This window comes from Rhinocladiella mackenziei, assembly GCF_000835555.1.
Source record: "Rhinocladiella mackenziei CBS 650.93 unplaced genomic scaffold supercont1.6, whole genome shotgun sequence".
NCBI lineage: Eukaryota > Fungi > Ascomycota > Eurotiomycetes > Chaetothyriales > Herpotrichiellaceae > Rhinocladiella > Rhinocladiella mackenziei.
Genome location: NW_013550599.1, coordinates 2742452 through 2761723, shown reverse-complemented (window position 1 = coordinate 2761723; position 19272 = coordinate 2742452). Strand labels below are relative to the sequence as shown.

The following is a 19272-nucleotide window of genomic DNA, read 5'->3' as shown; positions in this document are numbered from 1 at the left end:
CAGGACTCGCTTCCAAGTTTTCTTAATGGGTTGTATGGAGAGTCTATCTTTGCGCCGTGAAGTTCGGTCTTTCCCACTTTCCGTCGAGGGGGTGCCCTGGAGAGGATCTTGCCTCTACGCTATCGGCTTCGTGTTCTGTCTACTTGGGCACGTCGTCGTAACGCGGGAAGTGAAACGTGGTTCTTTTCACCGACGGTATGGGTCGCTCCCGGTTCCACCTTCTCTCGGTATTGGACTATTGTAGGCTGGCTTATTCTGCCCCGGCTTTACATTATCATTGAGATACATCTCGATACATTCGTGACGACAGGGAAAATTAACGATGCATAAGACCGCATGGGGCCAGAGCAAGCGTCCTCTGGAAAACCCCTATCAAGATCAGAAGAGGCATCCCCTAATCCACTATCTAGTCCTCGGAATATCGATTGCCTCACCAGCTTGGATGAGATCATGGTTCCGTGGCGGCAATTATGGGGCATGGAAACGTTGACCCTATGATCCTGGCGATCTCTCTACCATGTCCAGTTAAGACATAACTTATCTCGGAATTCCCCAATTTGCCAAGCGAGATAGGACAAAACTAACATAGCAGGTTCTTCCCCCTCATAGGCTTTCTTGCCTGTTGCCGTTTGATTTCTGCCTGATTCCTTGGGCCGCTGTTCTAAGTGAAGATAAGAAAGTTATAGTGCTCAACAAGGTCTCTGGGTCGCTTCATTGTGGTGGGCGTGGCGCTGATGCAGTCTCACAGAGACAGGCAGACTTCTTTGATATTCTTCACCAGCTGGATCCTCCGAGTATGCATTTCTGTGATGCGGTACACAAGGCGATAATGACTTCATTTTGATTTGAGCATCCACATAGTACACTCGGATTTATGAACGGAGACACATGCCATTTCGATGCCATCATAATTTTGAGGATGCATAAAAATTGTAGGGGTATCGACTGTTGGGGAGAAAAAAAAAGTTCAGGGTCTTTCTTCTCATCGCTTGAACCTATTCAATAGGAGACATGTTAGAATTCGAATCATCGATCCCATTTCGGGATCTGAGGAGACAGGACCGTGAAAACTCACCAAACCGGGTCACAGAACAGGAAAATCGTCTGTAACCTCTTGACTTGGCCCTTGACCCAATCCAGCTGACCTTCGCGAAGTACGAAGGGTACAGCATCATCTTCGGGTTCTGCCAGCCGCCAAATTGTCACCAGATACGGAAAGATCATCCATCCCCCGGACGCGGCTGCGCGGATCCTGTAGGAAGACTTCGAGTCTGGGATACTGGTGGTGACGCCCGTTTGCGAATTCGTGATGATTTTGTAGGGGAAGTTAATCCCATGGCTGTACATGGGATTGGTAGGTGACATGATATCGCCGATGTAAAATGGCACGCTTTCGCACAAGGAGTCGACGAGAAGTTGTAACGTTGAATTTGCCTTTGCTAAAACAGACTGACTTTTTGCATCGTTCAGCAAGCATGGCATGTCTGCAAACGCCTGTCGGATCATCTGGAGTATGAAGATGCGGCGTTTGTAATAAATGTTCCAGGACTCGGAGAAGGATAGGTCGACCCAAACAGGGCACCTGTTGCCATAGAATCCGGCTTCTCTGATTGTGGGCGCCACTTCTTCTCGGTCGACATATTGAGGTATCCAATACTGATCGGTGATGCCTCGTTTCCATGTCATGATGAGTTCGTCCAACCTCATTGCCTCGGCAATGATTTCTTCGTACTCTTTCCGACGCTCGCTGAATGATTTTAACAACGGACTCTCACGACGCAAATTCCAGAGACGGGTTTGTGCGTTGGTGATGGAAATGGAAAGCATGTCGAGATGGGTTGCCTTGCTGAATGTCAGGGATGGATGGTCAAAGTACTTCTCTACGCCAGAGGGGATTGGGACCCGCGTTGAAAGGGAATAATCCAAGAGAGCATGGCGGGTCGAGTTTGCAAGCGCACGGCTCATATCCGTCGCATAGTTCGAAATGCCCCGATGCTTCACCAAGGCCAGCGCTCCTTCCTTATGTTTTCCGTAAGGTGATGCATCAGGCACGTAATGGAGAACGAGAGAATCGTACAGGTCAAAGACCAAAATGGTCATAAGAAGCTCGTCCATGTCACTTTGCGAAGGGTTATTTATTGCTTCCCGCGTCGCGGCGATGGCTTTGGTGAACAGGCTTCGTGCCGGGCGTGTATCACAGCCCCGAAAACACCACATCATCGACACGTTGACGGCGACTGCCGCGGTGGCGGTTCGTAATGGAGAGAATGCAGATGATCGCAGATATAATGGCTGCCACATATTCGTGAAGCCGTTGTGGGTTTGCTGGTCGTAGATCGTTCCCGTGTAATGTCGGAAAAAGAAACAGATGGATGCTTCTTGGGGATCCTGTTTGACCGTGCCAGGAATCATGCTCATCGAATTATTGAACGGCACATCTGTGGCCACGGTCGAGGACGCTTCTTCCGTGGGTCGAGAATCGCTGTTCTCGGATCCAGGTTCTTCTCTCGGAGCCGAATAGATAATCCACTGAAGGGGAACGTTGGGGTTCATTGTCGAAGTGGGAGCGGATGATTTGGATGTCGTGGAGGTCACATCCGATGAAGGTTCACTGCTGGGAGAACTGCTGGTTGATCTCGCTTCCTTCGCCGCATTTTCTTTCTCGAACCGTCGGATAACGACTTTGTTTTGATTTCTATGAGCACCGTCGAAGACATCAGCGTAGCCGGGACAAACCTGTCGCCGCCGTGTGCAATTGTTGCAGTGCGGTTTTGTTTGGTCACACTGCCACGCAATTAGTATGGCACGAAGGGCCAGGTCGAGAAGACTTGAGGCAGGAACTTGGGAGGCAAATACTTTTACTCGGCGAGTTCGACAAGCCTTGCAGCCAGCGCTAGGACCGTAGTAGACCATTTTAGTCGAGAATCAACCCCTTCCCCTTAAAGGGATAAACGATGGCTGGGATGGGCAAGATGGGCGGTCCAGCTGCACCTATCGCAAGGTTGCCCTATTAGCTTCTTGATATATACACAACATGGCACCGAACAGGCAACACAATTCTGGAACCCCAGCCACAATGATGTCGTCGCGGCTTTCCAGGGGAAGATGCTCCAGAACCAATTGAGAAAGACGCCAATCAATAACACGCATGTAGAGCCCTCTGTGTGATTAAGGCCGAAGGCTGACCCCAAGGGATGAAGTCAAAGCATTTGTTCGTCTCTGCAGGCTGCCATGGACCGGCCGTCTGTGAAAACACGAGATACGCACGAAGTCAAGTAAGCTCCACTCAATTGTGGTGGATGGATCGCAAGTCGCGGCTCTTTGTAGTTAGTCTTATTGGCAAATGGGCCTAGCGAATTTTGACGGAGCGTTTGTGAACCCGGTTGCCATGTGCACGACCCTTACCATCCTGGAGAGATTAAACGTCTCTCAGGGTTCATGATATGACAGGGAAGTTCAGGAGATCTTCAATGGGCGATGCAAGACCCTATTTCTGTATATTGACCAAAGGCAACAAGAATTTTGATGTTCATCGCCAGGCGGCTTAGCTACCGGAACGCAACAACAATAATCCGAACAACGGTTCTTGATGCTCTATTGTGGAAAGCTAGCTCCAACACGGTATAGCGGGCAAACCTTAGTAATGCTAAGTATAGCCTCTTCTCGCCCCCAAGCCTCATTGACGATTAAACCCCCTTTTCTCTCCTTCTCGATGCCGGGCCGCGGTACCTGCATCCGAATTACGTAGAACTCAGGTCAGGTTCCATGGGTATCAATTATTCGAAAACCACCTACCCGCGTGTGTCAAACTTTTGGCAAAGTTACAATCCCCATCGCTAAGCCCGACACATCCCGGTTGGCATATTGCACCCACAGCCCCTCCCAAGACACCATGGAAAGCCTGATGCCTGAGCTGACTCCCCAATCAAGCCATGCCTTGCGATTTGACTCTCTACTATTCTATGTCCACGAAAGCTTGGCCAGTATCACCGTGGACAAAGCACCTCTCGACAGAGGTACTGGCTTGCGACTACGTGTGGGTGGGCGCAGCAGCAACCAGGAGCTCTTGTTTCAAGATGTTATCATAATGGACACAGGCGAAGCTAATTCCTGTCTATACCAACCACCAGGCGCCTGAGGCTATTAAATGGTAGCGATATCTCTTCATTTTGTCTGCATCATTCACTCCCTTCCCAGCAAACGTTTCGACAAATAATCCACCTTGTCTGAACCCTTTCCATTCTCTCTTTGCCAGGAAGCATACCATGTCTTCCGGGGACAACTGCACAGACGTCACCCCCGAGTGCCCGGTCGAGCTCTCAGTGTACGGGTACCGCCCTAGCATACCTGCAAATGCATTCTTTGCCGGCTTCTTCGGTATCTGTTGCATCGTGAATCTGGGACTGGGCATCCGATACAAGACCTGGACCTACATGATCGCTTTATGTCTAGCATGTTTGACCGAAACAATCGGTTATGTCGGCCGAATTTTGATGCACGACAACCCCTTTGCCGACCCGGGCTTCATGTCCCAAATTTGCTGTTTAATTATTGCGCCTGCCTTCAACTCCGCCGCCATTTATCTCACCCTCAAACACATCACCCTCTGCTTTGGACCAGAATTTTCGATGATCAAACCTCGATTTTACACCTACATTTTCATCCTGGCAGACTTTATTTCACTTCTCCTGCAGGGGATTGGTGGAGGGATGGCGGCCAGCGCAGACGACGAAGACTCTCAAGAGCTCGGTGACAACTTGATGATGGCGGGTATCTCCTGGCAGGTCGTCTCACTGTTCTTCTTTGCTCTCACGGTGAGCTGGTACATCTACAAAAGATGGACGGCGCTCCGGTCACATCCTCTGTCGGCTGAGGCCGCCGCTACAATCCAAAACACCAAGTTCCGACTGTTCGCTTTTGGCGTTGTTACTGCATGGTTGACGATCTTCATCCGATGCGTGTATCGTATCATCGAGATGGCAGGTGGTTGGGGCAATGACATCATGCGTGACGAAGTCGGCTTCATTGTTCTCGAAGGAGTGTAAGTACTTGTTCATGGCAACTCGTACCAATTTGAGACTGATAAAGATATAGGATGATTGTGATTGCTGTCTTCGTCCAGACCATCTTCCATCCTGGTTACTGCTTCCCTCGCCTTTCTTCCCTCTGGAAACCGGAATATGCCACCATGCGAAGCAAAACTTCCGAGGATGTTTCCATGGAAAACATTACCTTCCATCCCCAGACTGCTTAAAACAAAATTTCGAATGGAAGGAAAGCGATGAGGACAGAGGTAGTTTGTCCGGGCGGGAAAAATCCCATCTCATCAGGGACAAAAGGGCAATCTTGAATGCAGATTTTGATTTGGTCATCGGCCCTTGGTATCGTGAGAGTTCAGCGCACCGTTTACGGCAGTCTTGTCCATCTAGAGAGAAGCTTGGTTGACTTGGGACCAACACGACTTGATTCTTCACTTGCTGATAGACACTAGGGTCTCTGGGAGCTGGTGTTGTTTTCTATGGGCCTCTGATGGATTTATTTGAGCTTTCTGGTTGGGAATTTTATAGATGTATAAGATAGGGATTCGATACCCTGACCATGAAATATCCAAGACCCAAATTCTTACATATAGATATGCCAAGGACATGGCGGGCCAAGGGAAATCTGAAACGGTCAGGCAGCGGGATTGATGTCATTTGAAATTCCCGAATCCAATATGAAAACCTGAATCCAAACCCCCCACCAAAAGGCCGACAGAAAACACTGACACCATCTCCGCCACTGTTAACTGTGAACTTGGCATGGAACTGCGGCCTTGATTTCCTGACACTGACCCCATCAATTCATCTCAACTTTCACTCTTCGCGTTCTCTCTACCTATCACTCTTGCGTCTCTGCATCCATCTCCTAATCGATATCACTCGCTCGGTACCAGCGCCAGAGCCTCCCAATTCTCCCCGAACAATTCCCTTTGCTTTCTCGTCACCTGAATTTCCCGGCTGCGGCAGACAACAACATCTCAATAACTATGTCTTGGCAAGGTAGGCCTGGATGAAGCATCAGTGATGGATTTTCTCGAGATAGACCACACGCTAATGGAGTTTTCAATTGTCTAGCATACGTCGACCAAAGGTGCATCCTCCCCCTCCCAAACCTCTTCCGTGGCCCGATCAGCCCACCTAACTAACACCCCAACCTAGCCTTGTCGGCACTGGCCACGTTGATAAAGCAGCCATCTTCAATGCCGAAGGAAACTCGGTGTGGGCCACTTCTCCAGGCTTCAACGTGACGCCTGCGGAGATGCAAGAAGTTGTCGGCGCGTACAAAGACACTTCACAACCAAAGAAAGTCCAGTCTACGGGATTGCATATCGCCGGCCAGAAATACATCGTCATCAAGGCCGATGAGACCAGTTTGTATGGAAAGAAGGTTGGTTTCACCAAACACCGTCCAGGATGGCGACCGATACCTGTGGCACAGGAAGCGTGCTAACACATCGATACTCTGTACAGGGTCGGGAAGGGGTTGTCATCGTCAAGACGAAACAAGCTCTCCTCATCACACACTACCCAGAGACAATACAACCCGGCACGGCTGCAAATACGGTCGAGAAACTCGGTGCCTACCTCGTTGGTGTGGGCTATTAAATAGACAACCGGAAAAAAAAGTGGTCTTGCCGTTGCATTCGCCCGCCTGGTGAAATTCCAACCCAAGAGGAATCACGGAGCAGATGACTACGGCCGAGTGACACGATAGCAATGAATAAACGATAAAGACACGAGTTGATCCGATCACACTTGGATGACGAGAAGCAAGGGGCACAACCACAACCACGGGCATTTTATGGAGCTTTTTTTTTTTTTTTTTTTTGGAGATGAAATTCGCTTTGGTTGGCAACGCTACTTGTCCCAATGCATTGCACCTCAATTGATACGAGCACTTGACCTTGTCCTCTTTGACCCCAAAAAAGTTTTATTGCATGTTATCATTCTTTTCCTGAGTACATGCTGAATATTATTGGCTCCGTTCGCTTCTTGAACCCTTTCTGTTCGTCAAATATTGACATTTCGCTCCCTATCATATCTCTCTTTGTGCCCGAAAGCTGTATGTCCCACTTTTCCTACCCGACTTGAAGCATACAGTTCTCGTCGTTCGACCCGGCCAGCAAGACTGCACGCACCACGGTCTACCCGTCCCAGGCGAGAGCAACAAGGCCACCATGATCACAGCGAGAAAAATCTAAACAAGAGACATCGATATTCAAAGAGCTGATGAACTTGCGTCTTTAACCCTCGATTACAATGAAGATCCTTCGTGAATGAGTACAGCATCCGTTACAAAGCATTTCCCGTCCAAACAACCCCATTTATTCAACTCCGGTGGCCGAATTCTGTATTTTTGCCGTGTGGGAAATCCAGCAAAGCCAATCGCGTTCAAGCTCCCAGATTGAGCAGGCTGTTGATTTCTGCTCCTTGTGCAGAGTCGTCTAATATATGCCAGACGAATGACAGGAGCAGGATTCCAGAATCAACATGTTCTTTTTAGATTGCTTGTTATTTGGGGGGAATGTCTTTCTCTTTCTTCTCTTCCTCTTTCTTGTCATTGTTAGCCCGCTGATCTGTCTGCGAGCCTGCATTGAATTTTTTGAAACTGAGAAGTTCTGGATGTTCGGTCTTGACGTTTTCATATTCAAACTCCCTTTGAGAAAAAGTCTGCAATTCCAAGGTGGAAGTCCGAAAGACCAAGATTCCTCCGGGTAGTGTAGGGTAGGTAATGTAAAATAGAAGTAGTGCCAGGCCAGATATCGAAGATACCGGACCAGACCAGATCAAACCAGATCAGACCATCGCGGCTCGATTGTTTATGTCCTGTTTCACCCTATTCGTCTTCTTCCGTCGCCTTCTTCGCTAGGGCCAGTCCACCTTGACCTCAACGACTCCTTCCTCTTCACGGCATCCTGTTCCAGCTACACATCTAGCAGCACTTCCCACCCGTCCCTCCAGCTCCCTGGTTCTGCGAGACATTGATGCCCCCTCCACCCGATTGAGCCCCAGTACCTGCCTCTGTCTCCTTCGAACTGTCAATCAATCGTTTCTTGATATCCGAGGCTAATGAGTAGAAGGCTTTTTCGATGTTGACGTTGGATTTGGCAGAGACCTCGAGGAAGGGAATGCCCAGCTCGTCGGCGAGCGCTTGGCCTTGCTCCGTTGAAACCGCTCGTTTCTCTTCCCAGTCGCATTTGTTGCCGATGAGAATCTTGTTGACGCCTTCGCTAGCGTGTTGTTCGACGTTGGAGAACCAAGTTCTTATGTCTATGATTTCACATTGTTAGCTTTCCTCGTTGGATTGTCTTTGTTTGTCTCCAGAAAGTCAAACTTGGGGTTTTTCTCGTACTGTTAAAGCTCTTCTCATCCGTTACATCATATACTAGCAGAATACCCATAGCGCCTCGGTAGTATGCAGTGGTGATCGTGCGGAAACGTTCTTGACCTGCGGTATCCCATATTTGTAACTTCACCCGTTTGCCGTCTAGGTCGATTGTCCGGATCTTGAAATCTATACCGATCGTGGTGATGAAACTGGGGGTGAAGCTATCTTCACTAAAGCGCAACAGACAGCATGATTTTCCGACCCCTGAGTCTCCGATCAAGAGAAGTTTTATCTATCAAAGTAGCATGTCAGGATTTGCAGCAGGAACTGTGAGATTCAGAGTCAGGGCGGAGGATCATACTAGGAAATCGTAATTCCGTTGTCCTGACATTGTGAGGCTCTAGGACGGTGAGGTAGGAAACGGGGAATCCCGAGATTTGTCGTCGATTTCTTCCCTGTTTGTGGCGAGCCGGTTGGACGGTTGTCCCTCGAAGGGGGAGTGGAATCTGGTCGTACTGTAACTCCGAGAAGGGGGGGCGGTCAAGGGGAAAGTTGACGGCGGTAAAGTCGAAGGCACCAAGGTTGTAAACAAAAGAACTTGAATTTGCGAAGCGGCGACCGTAGGTAAAGAGCTGGCCTGTGACAAAGGGAGAGTTTCGGTGACAGTGGAAAATGATTGATGCGACAAATGCTGGATAGACTCTGGATAGAGTGGTGGGAGGTTGGAGCTGGAGGGCGCAGGCCGAGACTTTCGGCCGGAGTGGGTGATGGCCATGGGCGTCGAGATCAGATGTTGGGGGGTTGGTGGTAGGCGAGCCTGCAGTAGAGGGCACAAAGTTGATGGCATGGATTTTGCCTGCGCCCCTGCTTTGGGCCCGCATGCGCCCGTCCGCCCCTTGCGCCGCCTGTTTGCCTGGCAAACCCAGGTACGAACAGTTACCGAACTTCACTCAGCAAAGGCCCAGTTATAAGTCACTACCGAGTACAGAGACAAGTAACAGGATCGGCAATATCAAACAGCCATACTGCTTCACGTTCAAACGCCGTTATCGGAGTGGGAGATTTCGTTATGAGATCTGTCACTATCTCATGCAGACTCACAGCTTTTCCTGCTGGCGTAAAGGGGATCGGGCATAACAGAGTATACGTCAAATACGTTGATGAGGCTGGTATCAGTCAACCCAGACCCTTCCCTTTCGGACGGGAATCGAGGCCATTTCTCTGATTTGACCAGATTCTTCAAGGCCCTCTCTCCATCGCCTCTGCTCTTTTGAAAGGCATAGTCGTGAAGTCTCATTGTAATTCCGTGGCTCTGGATACGGTATTGAAAAATCGAGATGGAAGAAAATGTTTTTTGACATGACGTCATTGGAGTTTTCGTAATTCGAAGTGTGCGCTTCTACATTCGTCTGTTCGGACCGTGAGATTCGTCCTTGAACAATTTATGATACCATGACTTCCGGAGCAGCTTCCTTGCTTTGTGATCCACCATGAAGACCTTCCTGTGATCCCATCCAAAGAACACACCAGAGCTGAACCGAATCATGTGGCTGTGACCAACTTTTCTTCAAGGCCCAGCCCTCGGTCCAAGCTGCTCTACCGCCCCCGTTCAAAGATGTCCTTCGTTGACGAGTACCGTTTTCCAACCCATATACTTCTTCTTCCAGCCCTTCTGACTTTGCCTTAGTGACCTCCGAAGGATCGACGCAGTTTTGGATAGATTCCAGCTGAGAGAGGCTGAGGAGAGAGCTGCAGCCGCTCCGGATGTTGCACAAACAGCTCTCAGGAAACCGGAGGACGACCCGCGAAGTCACCAGCTTAAAGCCGTTGTCAGAGCCTTGTCTACCACCACCAGTTCGAAGCCATTGTTACGGCGATCCAGAGTCCGCTACCTTCTGTCTCAAATCGTAAAGAAAGAGGAGGCCGAAACAACGACCGAAGCAACGACCGATGTAGCTTCATCCGATGTATCCGATTTAGAATGGGTCGCAACAGGCAAGGCAACAACGCAGGTCTACGGAATAATACTTAATTCTCTACTCGATCGGACCATTCCACTGAGTGAATCCATTTGGTACTGGGACGATCTACTGGAATCACACGCAAATATTGCTCTTTACACCGTTCAGACCTCACCCATGAGATTCTGGGATCAGGCGAAAGAGGTTTATGCCGATGCCCGCGAAAAATTTTATCATGGATCGGATCTGAGAACTTCCGCTAGGCAAGCCACTGACACCCTGACGAACAGTTGGCGCGAGTTTTATGGCTTGGTCCGAAGCAGTATCCGAGAACGGTCTCTGGCCCAAGCACAGACAAAGATACTATCGCCGTTCTCAATAGCTCGGATGCATGTTCGCCGAAATCTGGACCACATCAAAGATTTGCGAAAGTCTAGCGCTGGATCAATTGGACGGCTAGTTCGTGAATGCCTCGCCTTTGATGTTGCTCCGGAAGACCGAAAACATGGAGCCCTGCCTCAATTGATGCAAGAACAAGAGGAAGACTGGCAAACGACCATTGCTAGAACTATTTGCGTGCTGGACGACGCCATGAGAGGGCAAAATGACGATGATGTCGAAATGCCCGATCCAACGACAGCCTCCTCAGCAGAAATGGCCGCGATGCTGATCAAAATTCTCGACGAGAATCTTCCACGGCAGGAACGGGAGGCCGAGTCCATGAGATTGAAATATGGCAAACCTTCTAGGCTCGTACGGTACTGGATCCCCGCTCTGGGTCTCCTGTTGTCGGGAAGCACATTGCTGAGGATATTTGTAAGTCGGAGGGCCGAAATCGTTCAGTGGTTTCAGGAATTAGGCCAGACGGTTATCGATTTTGGGGCCAACTGGGTGCTGGAGCCCACGCGGAAGTTGATCGGCACCATTCGACACGACGAGCAGAGTGAAATCGCCATACAAAGCCGTGACAGCCTGAAGGTTGACCGAGAGAGTCTTGAACGCATGGTCGTTGACTTTGCCGTGCAGCATCCTGAAAACGGGATCCACTTCACCGAACACCAGGTCGCGGAAATCAGAGCCAAGGTGAAAGAAGGGGACCTCACTCCGGTTTTGAAGGCGTACGAGCGAGAGATGCAAAGCCCCATCAAGAACGCTTTAATGGGCGACCTAGTTCGGACGTTGCTCATTCAGATACAAAAGACCAAAGTCGACGTTGAAATCGCGATAGGTGGCATTGATTCTCTCCTCAAGAGTCAAGAGCTGCTCTTCGGTTTCGTCGGCATTGCACCAGGTGTACTCATCTCCTTCGCCCTCGTTCAGTGGCTCAGAGGTGTCTTCGGGGGTCGCAAGGGCCTTCGTCAGGGAAAGAGAAAGGGCGAAGCAATTAGACTAATCAGGTATGGCAGACCTTTATTACAACACATCCGTAAGACGAGCGGGAAAAGGCCGAAAATGGGCTGCTAACTTTGGTCGCCTTCCAACAGAAACATCGACCGCACATTAACCAACTCCGATCTTGACGAGTACGGGATCATCTCAGAGGAAAACCATGGACTTTTACTGTGTGAAGCACATCTTCTGCGCCAACGAGCCGGACTCGTCCTGCCGAGGAACGTACAGCGAGAGTTCCTCGAAGATCTAGATGATTTGTTGGATGTCAAGGCTGGGGTGCACAGGCAAATCAGTGTTCTGCGGCGCATAGAATGGGCTTATGCGAAGTGGTTGCGATAAAGTAAAGAGAAAAGAAGTCCATCTCAACCGTGCACTGGAAGGAAAGCCTCTTAAATTTCGACCCCGTTGTTTCATTCTCTTGACGCTTCGGCTGCCAGTCGCATTTGTGAAAATTTAGGATTCCCCCCTCCAGATACCTCGATTTCTGCCCATGTTCCCATATTCCCAGGCATTATTTCTAATTTTTCCCAAAGCCCTTAATTCTCCTCCTTCCCTTTTTGCCCTCACTCACCCTTTGAATGAATGTCAGCCCTGATTTCCTTTCCATGCTTTTTTTTTTGTCCCTTCCCCAAGCTAGTAATGAGTGTCCAGACTCTCGTCCGTGATACCAAGATGCAAGGTAAGGCCGTCAAAGAGATAGCTCTCTAGGTGAGAAGTCCACTCCCCAAAGTTCCCATCGTAAGTTCCACGCCTACAGAAAATGATTTTTCTTCTCGACTCAAATCCATAAATCAGTACCGGACAAAATTTCGATTCGTCATGCAAGCGAACACAAAAATGCTCGAGGATCTGAATTTCCCCAACCCCAGCCCGACATTAAAGCTTATAAATATCAACAAAATCCAAAAGATCCGCTTCTAAATAGCCATGAGAAGAGATTCGTGCCTCGAAACCCGATTCAGCTCGGACAATTCCGAAACCAGTTCTTCAGCAAGTGACTTCTCATCCTCAGTTGAGTCCGAAGAACGGCGATGATGGGACAATTCACTCAGCCGGGTCCAAAACACTTTAGCCGTGTAGTTGGCCGCGTCGGACTTGCGACCCAGGAGAGTCATGCCCTGAATACAGGCCTCGGCCTGTGCATACAAGTCATCGTAGGTAGTGTTTGTCACCACCCAGTTATGCAAAGGATCGGCCGGCTTATCCCAGATGGACAGCCAGTTTATAAAGACTTTACAAGCGCTGCCCATCGCACGGACGAGAACGTCGGTCCACGGCTCCGTGAGGATGGCACTGCCGTTGCACGCGAAGTGGAATTCCGGGTTGTTGGGGTACGAGGGCGTGTGTTCGGACAGAGACGCCTGTGCGATCTTCGCAATGGCCTGCGAGTTCATCCTCCTCAGTTCAGTGATCAGGCCACAGATGACACGGAGATTTCGCTGCGGGGTCATGGTCTTCTCTTCCCGGTCGATTTGTGCGATCGTGTCGGCGAGAAGCAAGCATCCGTAATGCCAGTGGCCGTCGAGGATGACATACCACGACTGAACGTGTGGAGGCAGGTTGTTGTGCTCGTTGACGCAATCAATCATGAACTGTCCGTATGTCGCGTTCCAGTGTTGATAGACGGTGAGGGCTTCTTCGATGCAGGTTTCCAGCGTGCGTGGTGCGCTTCTTCGATACGCGAGGGTTTGCAATTGTCCGACTTTCCGGAACATCAACACCTTCACCGGGATGGCTTCCTGCAGAACCAAGGCTGCTTCGTCGAAGCAACATGGCCATCGAGGCGGAGTTTTTCGGGGTCCTGCCCACTTGAAGGTCAGTAAATAATTTCCCCACAGTGCGCCTGTTTGGCCGTCCGGTTCTGGCGGTCCAGACGCCTGGTCTGCACCTGGTCCAGGCCAGTGGAGGTCTGAGTTAGCATTGGGGCGGAATGAGTCCAACTTCTCTCGAATCATGGCGCAATCCTCGTCGGGGATGACCAAGGGCCGTTTGCTGATTGCCGAAGAGGTCGTGTCGCACATGACGCCGAGCCAGAAGAGAATGTTGAACGTCTGCTGGTCCTTCAGGGCCACGGTGCCTATGGACCCGTCCACCGAAATTTGGGAGCGCATTCGTCGATACCGTTCCACTCGGCGCCTCCATGAGAATAAATTCCGTACGGCCGTCTCGAGGTAGATGGGAGGAGACACTAGCGCCTCCAGGTCACTGGCGTAAAATGGATTCCACTCTTCACTCACCATGGCATCCATAGCCGGATCGGTGAATTGGGCCGGGGTTCCATCCCCGGAAAGGTTATCCCCTGAACTGTGACGGGCGTTTGCTGCGTCACCATGGGGCTGGAGTGGTGATCCCTGTGTCGATTTGCTCTTTTCATCGATGGGCCTCTGCGTTAAAGCAAAGAGCATATAAGCCAGAATGACTTTGAACGAGTCAATTTCGGCGGTCGCCTGGATTGCGCTCCGGGCCTTGTGCCAAAGTGTCTTTTGGATCATGCGTTCACATTCGGCGGACAACGCCGGGTCGTTAGGTGGGCCATTCCGGCCCCGGTCCTGCCAGGTTTTCGTCGTCGATTTGTCTTCTTTACTTCGCCAGAACGCATTGTGCGAGCCATGGGACCATTGGCTCGCAAACGCCATGACAGCGGCATTGAGCGCCTTTTGGGCTGCCCCGTTCTCCGATGCAGTCAAAGCACGGCCTCGGAGGGGGGCAAAGGCGGAATCCAATCTCGAAACGCGTGAGAATATTCGGTTATCACTGAGTTTGTAGGCCGTTTCTTCTGCCGTGGACCTGAAATTTGACGAAGCCATAAGATCACTCAGTTCAACCTCGTAAGGGCAATTTCTTTCCGTGACCCAGCATGACAAGGAATTTTCAAAGCTGTCATGGTAGATTCGAAGCAGTCCATTGGCTACCATTGCTTTCATCGCTTTGTCCGCCAACCGCACCTGGCCAGAAGACAGCGGTAGTGAGCTTTGTCCGGCGCTATTGCAGCACTGGGTTGAGCCGATTGAAGGGCCTCGTGAAGAGGAGCCTATGGATGAGAACTGATCCACAAAGGCGGTATCGGAAAGGTCCGTAGGACCGGCCCAAGATTTGGTCTGCTTGTCGGCTGGAACACTTGCATCGTCATTTTCGCGGCTGGAATCCGAGTGTGTTGACGTTAAGCCTCCCACCGAATCCGATCTACAGTTTCCTTTTCGAGAATCAGTCGAATTGGAGCTCGATGGGGAAATCGACTTGTCGTAATGATTGAAGAGGAGATTCCGCGGATTGCTCTGTGACCCCTCTTCTCCAGGAAGAATGGTGGTCGGGTTGCCTGGCGCTCCTAGCGGCTGGAGGGATGGTGCAATGGTATTGGTGCTTAATCCGGTCTGGGAATGGAGCAGGTCTGGAAGAGCAGGGAGACCTTTTGTGCTTGGCGCAATTTTTGGATACCATGTGTGATTATTATGTCCGACTTGTTGGTTGTGGGTGAAGTTTTCAGCGACTTGGGCGTTCGGCAGCGATGCCAATTCCGTATAGGAAGACGGGAACCCGTAGGAGTCTGATGGAGCGACATGAGGCTCTGGAAGGCCCGTCAATTCGAGCTTTCGTTTGACGCCCTTGGGCAGACCATGCAAAGGAAGAGAACGAAGCCAATCAAATGTACATTTCTTGCTGCTTCTTGCACAGTTGGAGCATGCTTCGCGCGTGGGGGCGGGCGCGTTCGGTTCCTCGTCATGGGGAAGAGGAAAGCTGGTAACTCTCAACGTGCCGGCATCGCAAGCCCTTCTGCTTTTGCGACACTGATCACAGCTCTGGTATTGTCGGCGAGCGGTTTTGGAATAGCCAGCGACTGCAGGTTCGGATTGAGGAGCTTGGCTGGAGGTTACTGAAGCCATGGCGGAAGAAGAGACATGCTCCGGAGCGTGACTCGAGAGACTTGACGATGGACGAGCAGGCTGTAGAAGTATGATGTTATCGAGTTGAAGACGAAGCTGGTGTTGTCTTCACACATGACAACAAGGGCCAGAACACGCCACCTCCACCACGAGGGGAAAGATTTCCACGCCTCACCAAGGGTATAAAGTTGCAACTGACGGGGATGAAAGAGCGCCTTGTGCGACGTGATGAAAAAGCCAACGAATCAGCATGTGGAGTTCGGGGCTGACTCTCTGAATCCTTCTCAGACCGCCTCCAAGTCGTAGAAAGACTGATGACCCGACTTTCTCGATCTTCTTCGATGGTTCCCGATTCTTGATGGCAGGACAAGGAAATGAAATGAAGATGAATGATGAATGATGTGTGACATGGATATTCGAGCGGGGGGTGGACGGGTTTTCCTTGTCTTGCTCGACCTTGTACTCCGGGGGTTGGTATGGAACCACACTGATGCTTCAAGGAGCTGGGTGCTTCCTTTCCCCCCTCATCATACCTACCGTGGAAGAAGGGTCCCCGGTCGATGACTGCGGCTTTTGCAAATAGACTTCTGTATCCTAACCGGAAACGAACGGACCTCCTTTGGTGTGCGGGGGAAAGCCGCCAGCCCAGCAATAGGCGCAATGAGCCCATCGGGGGCCGGTCTCGAAGAGCGCCTGTAGCGTTTCAGCATCGCCAATTGGCGGAGGGTTTGCCCCCTCCCTTAGCGGGGGGACCTCAACATTCGAGCGTGGGTCTCGTGTGGTTAGGCGGGCAATGGACTAGAATCGCGTTATTGGCCATGACAACGCGCTTGGTTGAAAGTTTGTCAGAAGTCCCTGTGCAGGATGCATCATGCGACATACCACCGGATGTGGTGTATCACCCTGGCCAGTCTGGACATTTTGTGGTAGCCACGTAGTTCAGGTGCCCATGGAAAGTGGCTTCCAGGGGCCCCTGTCATTTGAAGTCTTTCGATGCGCTCTACCCAAATTTTCCATCCTACTTTAGAGCACAACAATTGGCGTGGCGAAGGTCCGATTCTCCATAAATCCCCGGATTTCGCAAGCATCAGGATTCAGGATTCAGGAATGTGACCCATGAAGTCCAATTTCGCTCCCTGTCTTGATCTCAATTTCATGCACGGGGTCTAGGCTCGATACGCTGATGATCAACTTGTTGCGGGTCAATTTCATATTTCCAAGACCACGAGTCTATGAATAACGTGTTCTCGAGAGAATAACAATCCATCCGTGAGGGAAAAGGGCCTCTCTTCAGATTGTCTCGACCTGTTTTTGGACCCGAACCTTGCCTTTTTAGGCGTCCGGAATTTTCCCTTTTTAGTCGGATGCATCGTCGATTCGGCGGCTATAGAGGCCCGTTCCAAGCCTCATTGCAGGTGTGCCGATGGCTACTGTATATTCGTCAAATCGATCTGGTGAGCAGGGTAGCTACCAAACGATCTGAATTACTTACTGTACAAAAATGACTCCCGCATTGCAAGGGCATGCAGGAGAGGTGCCTTGAAGGAGGCGATGAATGAAAATATCGGCCTTTTTTCCTCTGCCGTGGGGTATTTCCATGGATGCTACCCCAAGCCATGGGCAGAGAACACGTTCTCTGTGCAACACAAATTCCATTTTTGCAAATTCGGGACTGCCTCCCTGAGCAGGATCTCGGCTCAGCCCTGATTTTGCGGTGAAACCTGTGTTATCAGGAGGCTTCCCAGGCTCCTTAGGTATGTGAGTTTCTTGTTCGACAGGCCAAAAGAGGCTCCTTGACAGCGAGATGTACGACATTCGAGGTTGGTCTTACCGCCAAGGTTGCATAATGAGGCTCGCTGCCGAAAGGGAGTCGGTGGAGTAGGAGTTTCGCAGCCAATCGGGAAGTTTGAGGTCGATTTCCGGTCAGCCTTCTTGCGTTCCACTTGCTTTCGGGGATTCGGATCTGTTCGGATCCGATCCCATTGTTCCGAGTCGGGATTGGGGCCTGGAACGAAGCCCCATCTGAATTGATGCTGCCCAACTTTATCCGTGACAAGAAAGTCTGTCACATTTGACCATGCGGAAATAGGAGACGACGTACTTTGACGAGTGACTCGTAAGTAGTGGTGAGCATGAGGACGCGCTTGTTTCGAGAGAGAACCGAAATTCGTGTCTGTCGAAGAATCCATCTTTTCCCCAACAGTCTCTTTCGACCCAGAACAAGTGGGTCGCCGTCTCCTGACTGATAGCTGGGACGAAAGCTTGGTGATATGAATTCATCTCAAGGGGCAAATCTATCTGCTTGAGAACAGGAAACAGTCGTCAGCCAAATGGTCCACACGACGAAGGGATCAGGACAAAATACCGGGGGACAGTGTACCTTCCATTCGCACGACTCTTTGTTGTGTATCCTTGCTGATTTTGACTGAGTCCATCTTTCTCCAATGCTGGTAAATGGAACCATTTTGGTAAGCCCGGGTAAGTGAGAAACTTGTAAATTGGTGGATGGAGTACTAAGTAAGTGCCAACTGCGGAATCCACTTTCGGGTCTTCCAGAAATCTCGCAACAACCCCTGTTGCCATCACATCCTTTTTTCCCTCGAATATCTCCCCCATTGCAGGACATTTTGGAAATCACACACAACGGCCTTAGCAAGAACAAACCTCCAAGAGCCCCCTCCGGGCCTCATTGTCCCCGGCGACTGTATGAGTCCATGGCGCTCTCACATGACTGTCGTTGATCACCGAGATCTCTATCGTCTTCCCAGCTGCACATAACCGACGTGTCCACCTATTAACCAAGTCTCCTTTGACCTGTAGTGCTCACGCAGCTCCGCACTCGAGATTAAGAGAAGGATCAAATAATCTGTACAAACCACGGTCATCCCAGGCAGGTTCTGTAAGATTGAGGACATGTTACTGACTCCTGGCATACGCCAAGTATCCTCCGAGCTATCATGATCAAAGTCGACCCCCAGATTCACTGAATCAATCTAGAGCTTGCCTTTTTAAAACCTTCTCTACCTCAGAGTCAAGGGGGACCGTGGATGCTCATATGATATCAAGTTCAAGACCTATACCGGGGCATAGTGGAGGAAAATCAGCGAGATCATAGCTATAGCGTGCTTTCACACAGTCTTCCGACAAAACATCACACCAAAGACAAGCCTTGCCCACCCAGAATACGATACAGGACACCCCTATCCGACACGGCCGCCGACTTGCAAAACTACACGTCGGTACGATATTGGATTTCATCGTTCGCCTGGGTAAATACGAATGCTTCTCAACAAACGCCTTTGTATATCTCTGAGTCTCTAGGGACTCGCATAATCAGTCAGTACATGCTCGGAGCATTCTGTCCTCTTCACTCACAGATTACACAGTGTCTCGATCTCGCATTGACGCACCATCACCATCATACGATTGACTGAAATCCTCCTTTTGACTACCACTATCATTTTCAGAGCCAAGTATTCCAACCGTGGCTGGAATGTGCAACCCGTTCGCGTATAGGAGGTGTCCCATTCGTTGCCAGGATTGTCAACTAAGTTGACTCTGCTGTCAGATGCTGGGAAGACAATCTACAGGCCACCAGTACTAGTATTCCTCGCTTATCTCGCTTCGGAAAGAGGGAGAAGGAGGTTGGGACACAGTTCATACTTGGG

At 50.4% G+C, this 19272-nt stretch overlaps 5 protein-coding genes across 5 annotated transcripts; 2 read left to right on the top strand and 3 right to left on the bottom strand.

The window, feature by feature from the left end:
• Positions 1-1071: 1071 nt before the first annotated feature.
• Z518_08772 (uncharacterized protein) lies at positions 1072-2913 on the bottom strand (the record flags this gene model as incomplete). The annotated part of the gene is made up of 1 exon (XM_013414511.1): positions 1072-2913. One exon carries the CDS (start codon positions 2911-2913, stop codon positions 1072-1074), a length of 1842 nt encoding a protein of 613 aa, XP_013269965.1.
• A 1352-nt stretch (positions 2914-4265) lies between these two features.
• Z518_08771 (uncharacterized protein) lies at positions 4266-6647 on the top strand (the record flags this gene model as incomplete). Its single annotated transcript, XM_013414510.1, has 3 exons — positions 4266-5041; positions 6201-6429; positions 6513-6647. 3 exons carry the CDS (start codon positions 4266-4268, stop codon positions 6645-6647), a joined length of 1140 nt encoding a protein of 379 aa, XP_013269964.1.
• Positions 6648-7974: 1327 nt separating this feature from the next.
• On the bottom strand, positions 7975-8761 carry Z518_08770 (GTP-binding protein ypt2; the record flags this gene model as incomplete). Its single annotated transcript, XM_013414509.1, has 3 exons — positions 7975-8312; positions 8395-8662; positions 8732-8761. The coding sequence occupies 3 exons, from the start codon at positions 8759-8761 to the stop codon at positions 7975-7977; spliced, it is 636 nt and encodes a 211-aa protein (XP_013269963.1).
• A 1224-nt stretch (positions 8762-9985) lies between these two features.
• On the top strand, positions 9986-12062 carry Z518_08769 (uncharacterized protein; the record flags this gene model as incomplete). The annotated part of the gene is made up of 3 exons (XM_013414508.1): positions 9986-10002; positions 10058-11728; positions 11816-12062. 3 exons carry the CDS (start codon positions 9986-9988, stop codon positions 12060-12062), a joined length of 1935 nt encoding a protein of 644 aa, XP_013269962.1.
• Positions 12063-12640: 578 nt separating this feature from the next.
• On the bottom strand, positions 12641-15604 carry Z518_08768 (uncharacterized protein; the record flags this gene model as incomplete). The annotated part of the gene is made up of 1 exon (XM_013414507.1): positions 12641-15604. The coding sequence occupies one exon, from the start codon at positions 15602-15604 to the stop codon at positions 12641-12643; it is 2964 nt and encodes a 987-aa protein (XP_013269961.1).
• Positions 15605-19272: the final 3668 nt, after the last annotated feature.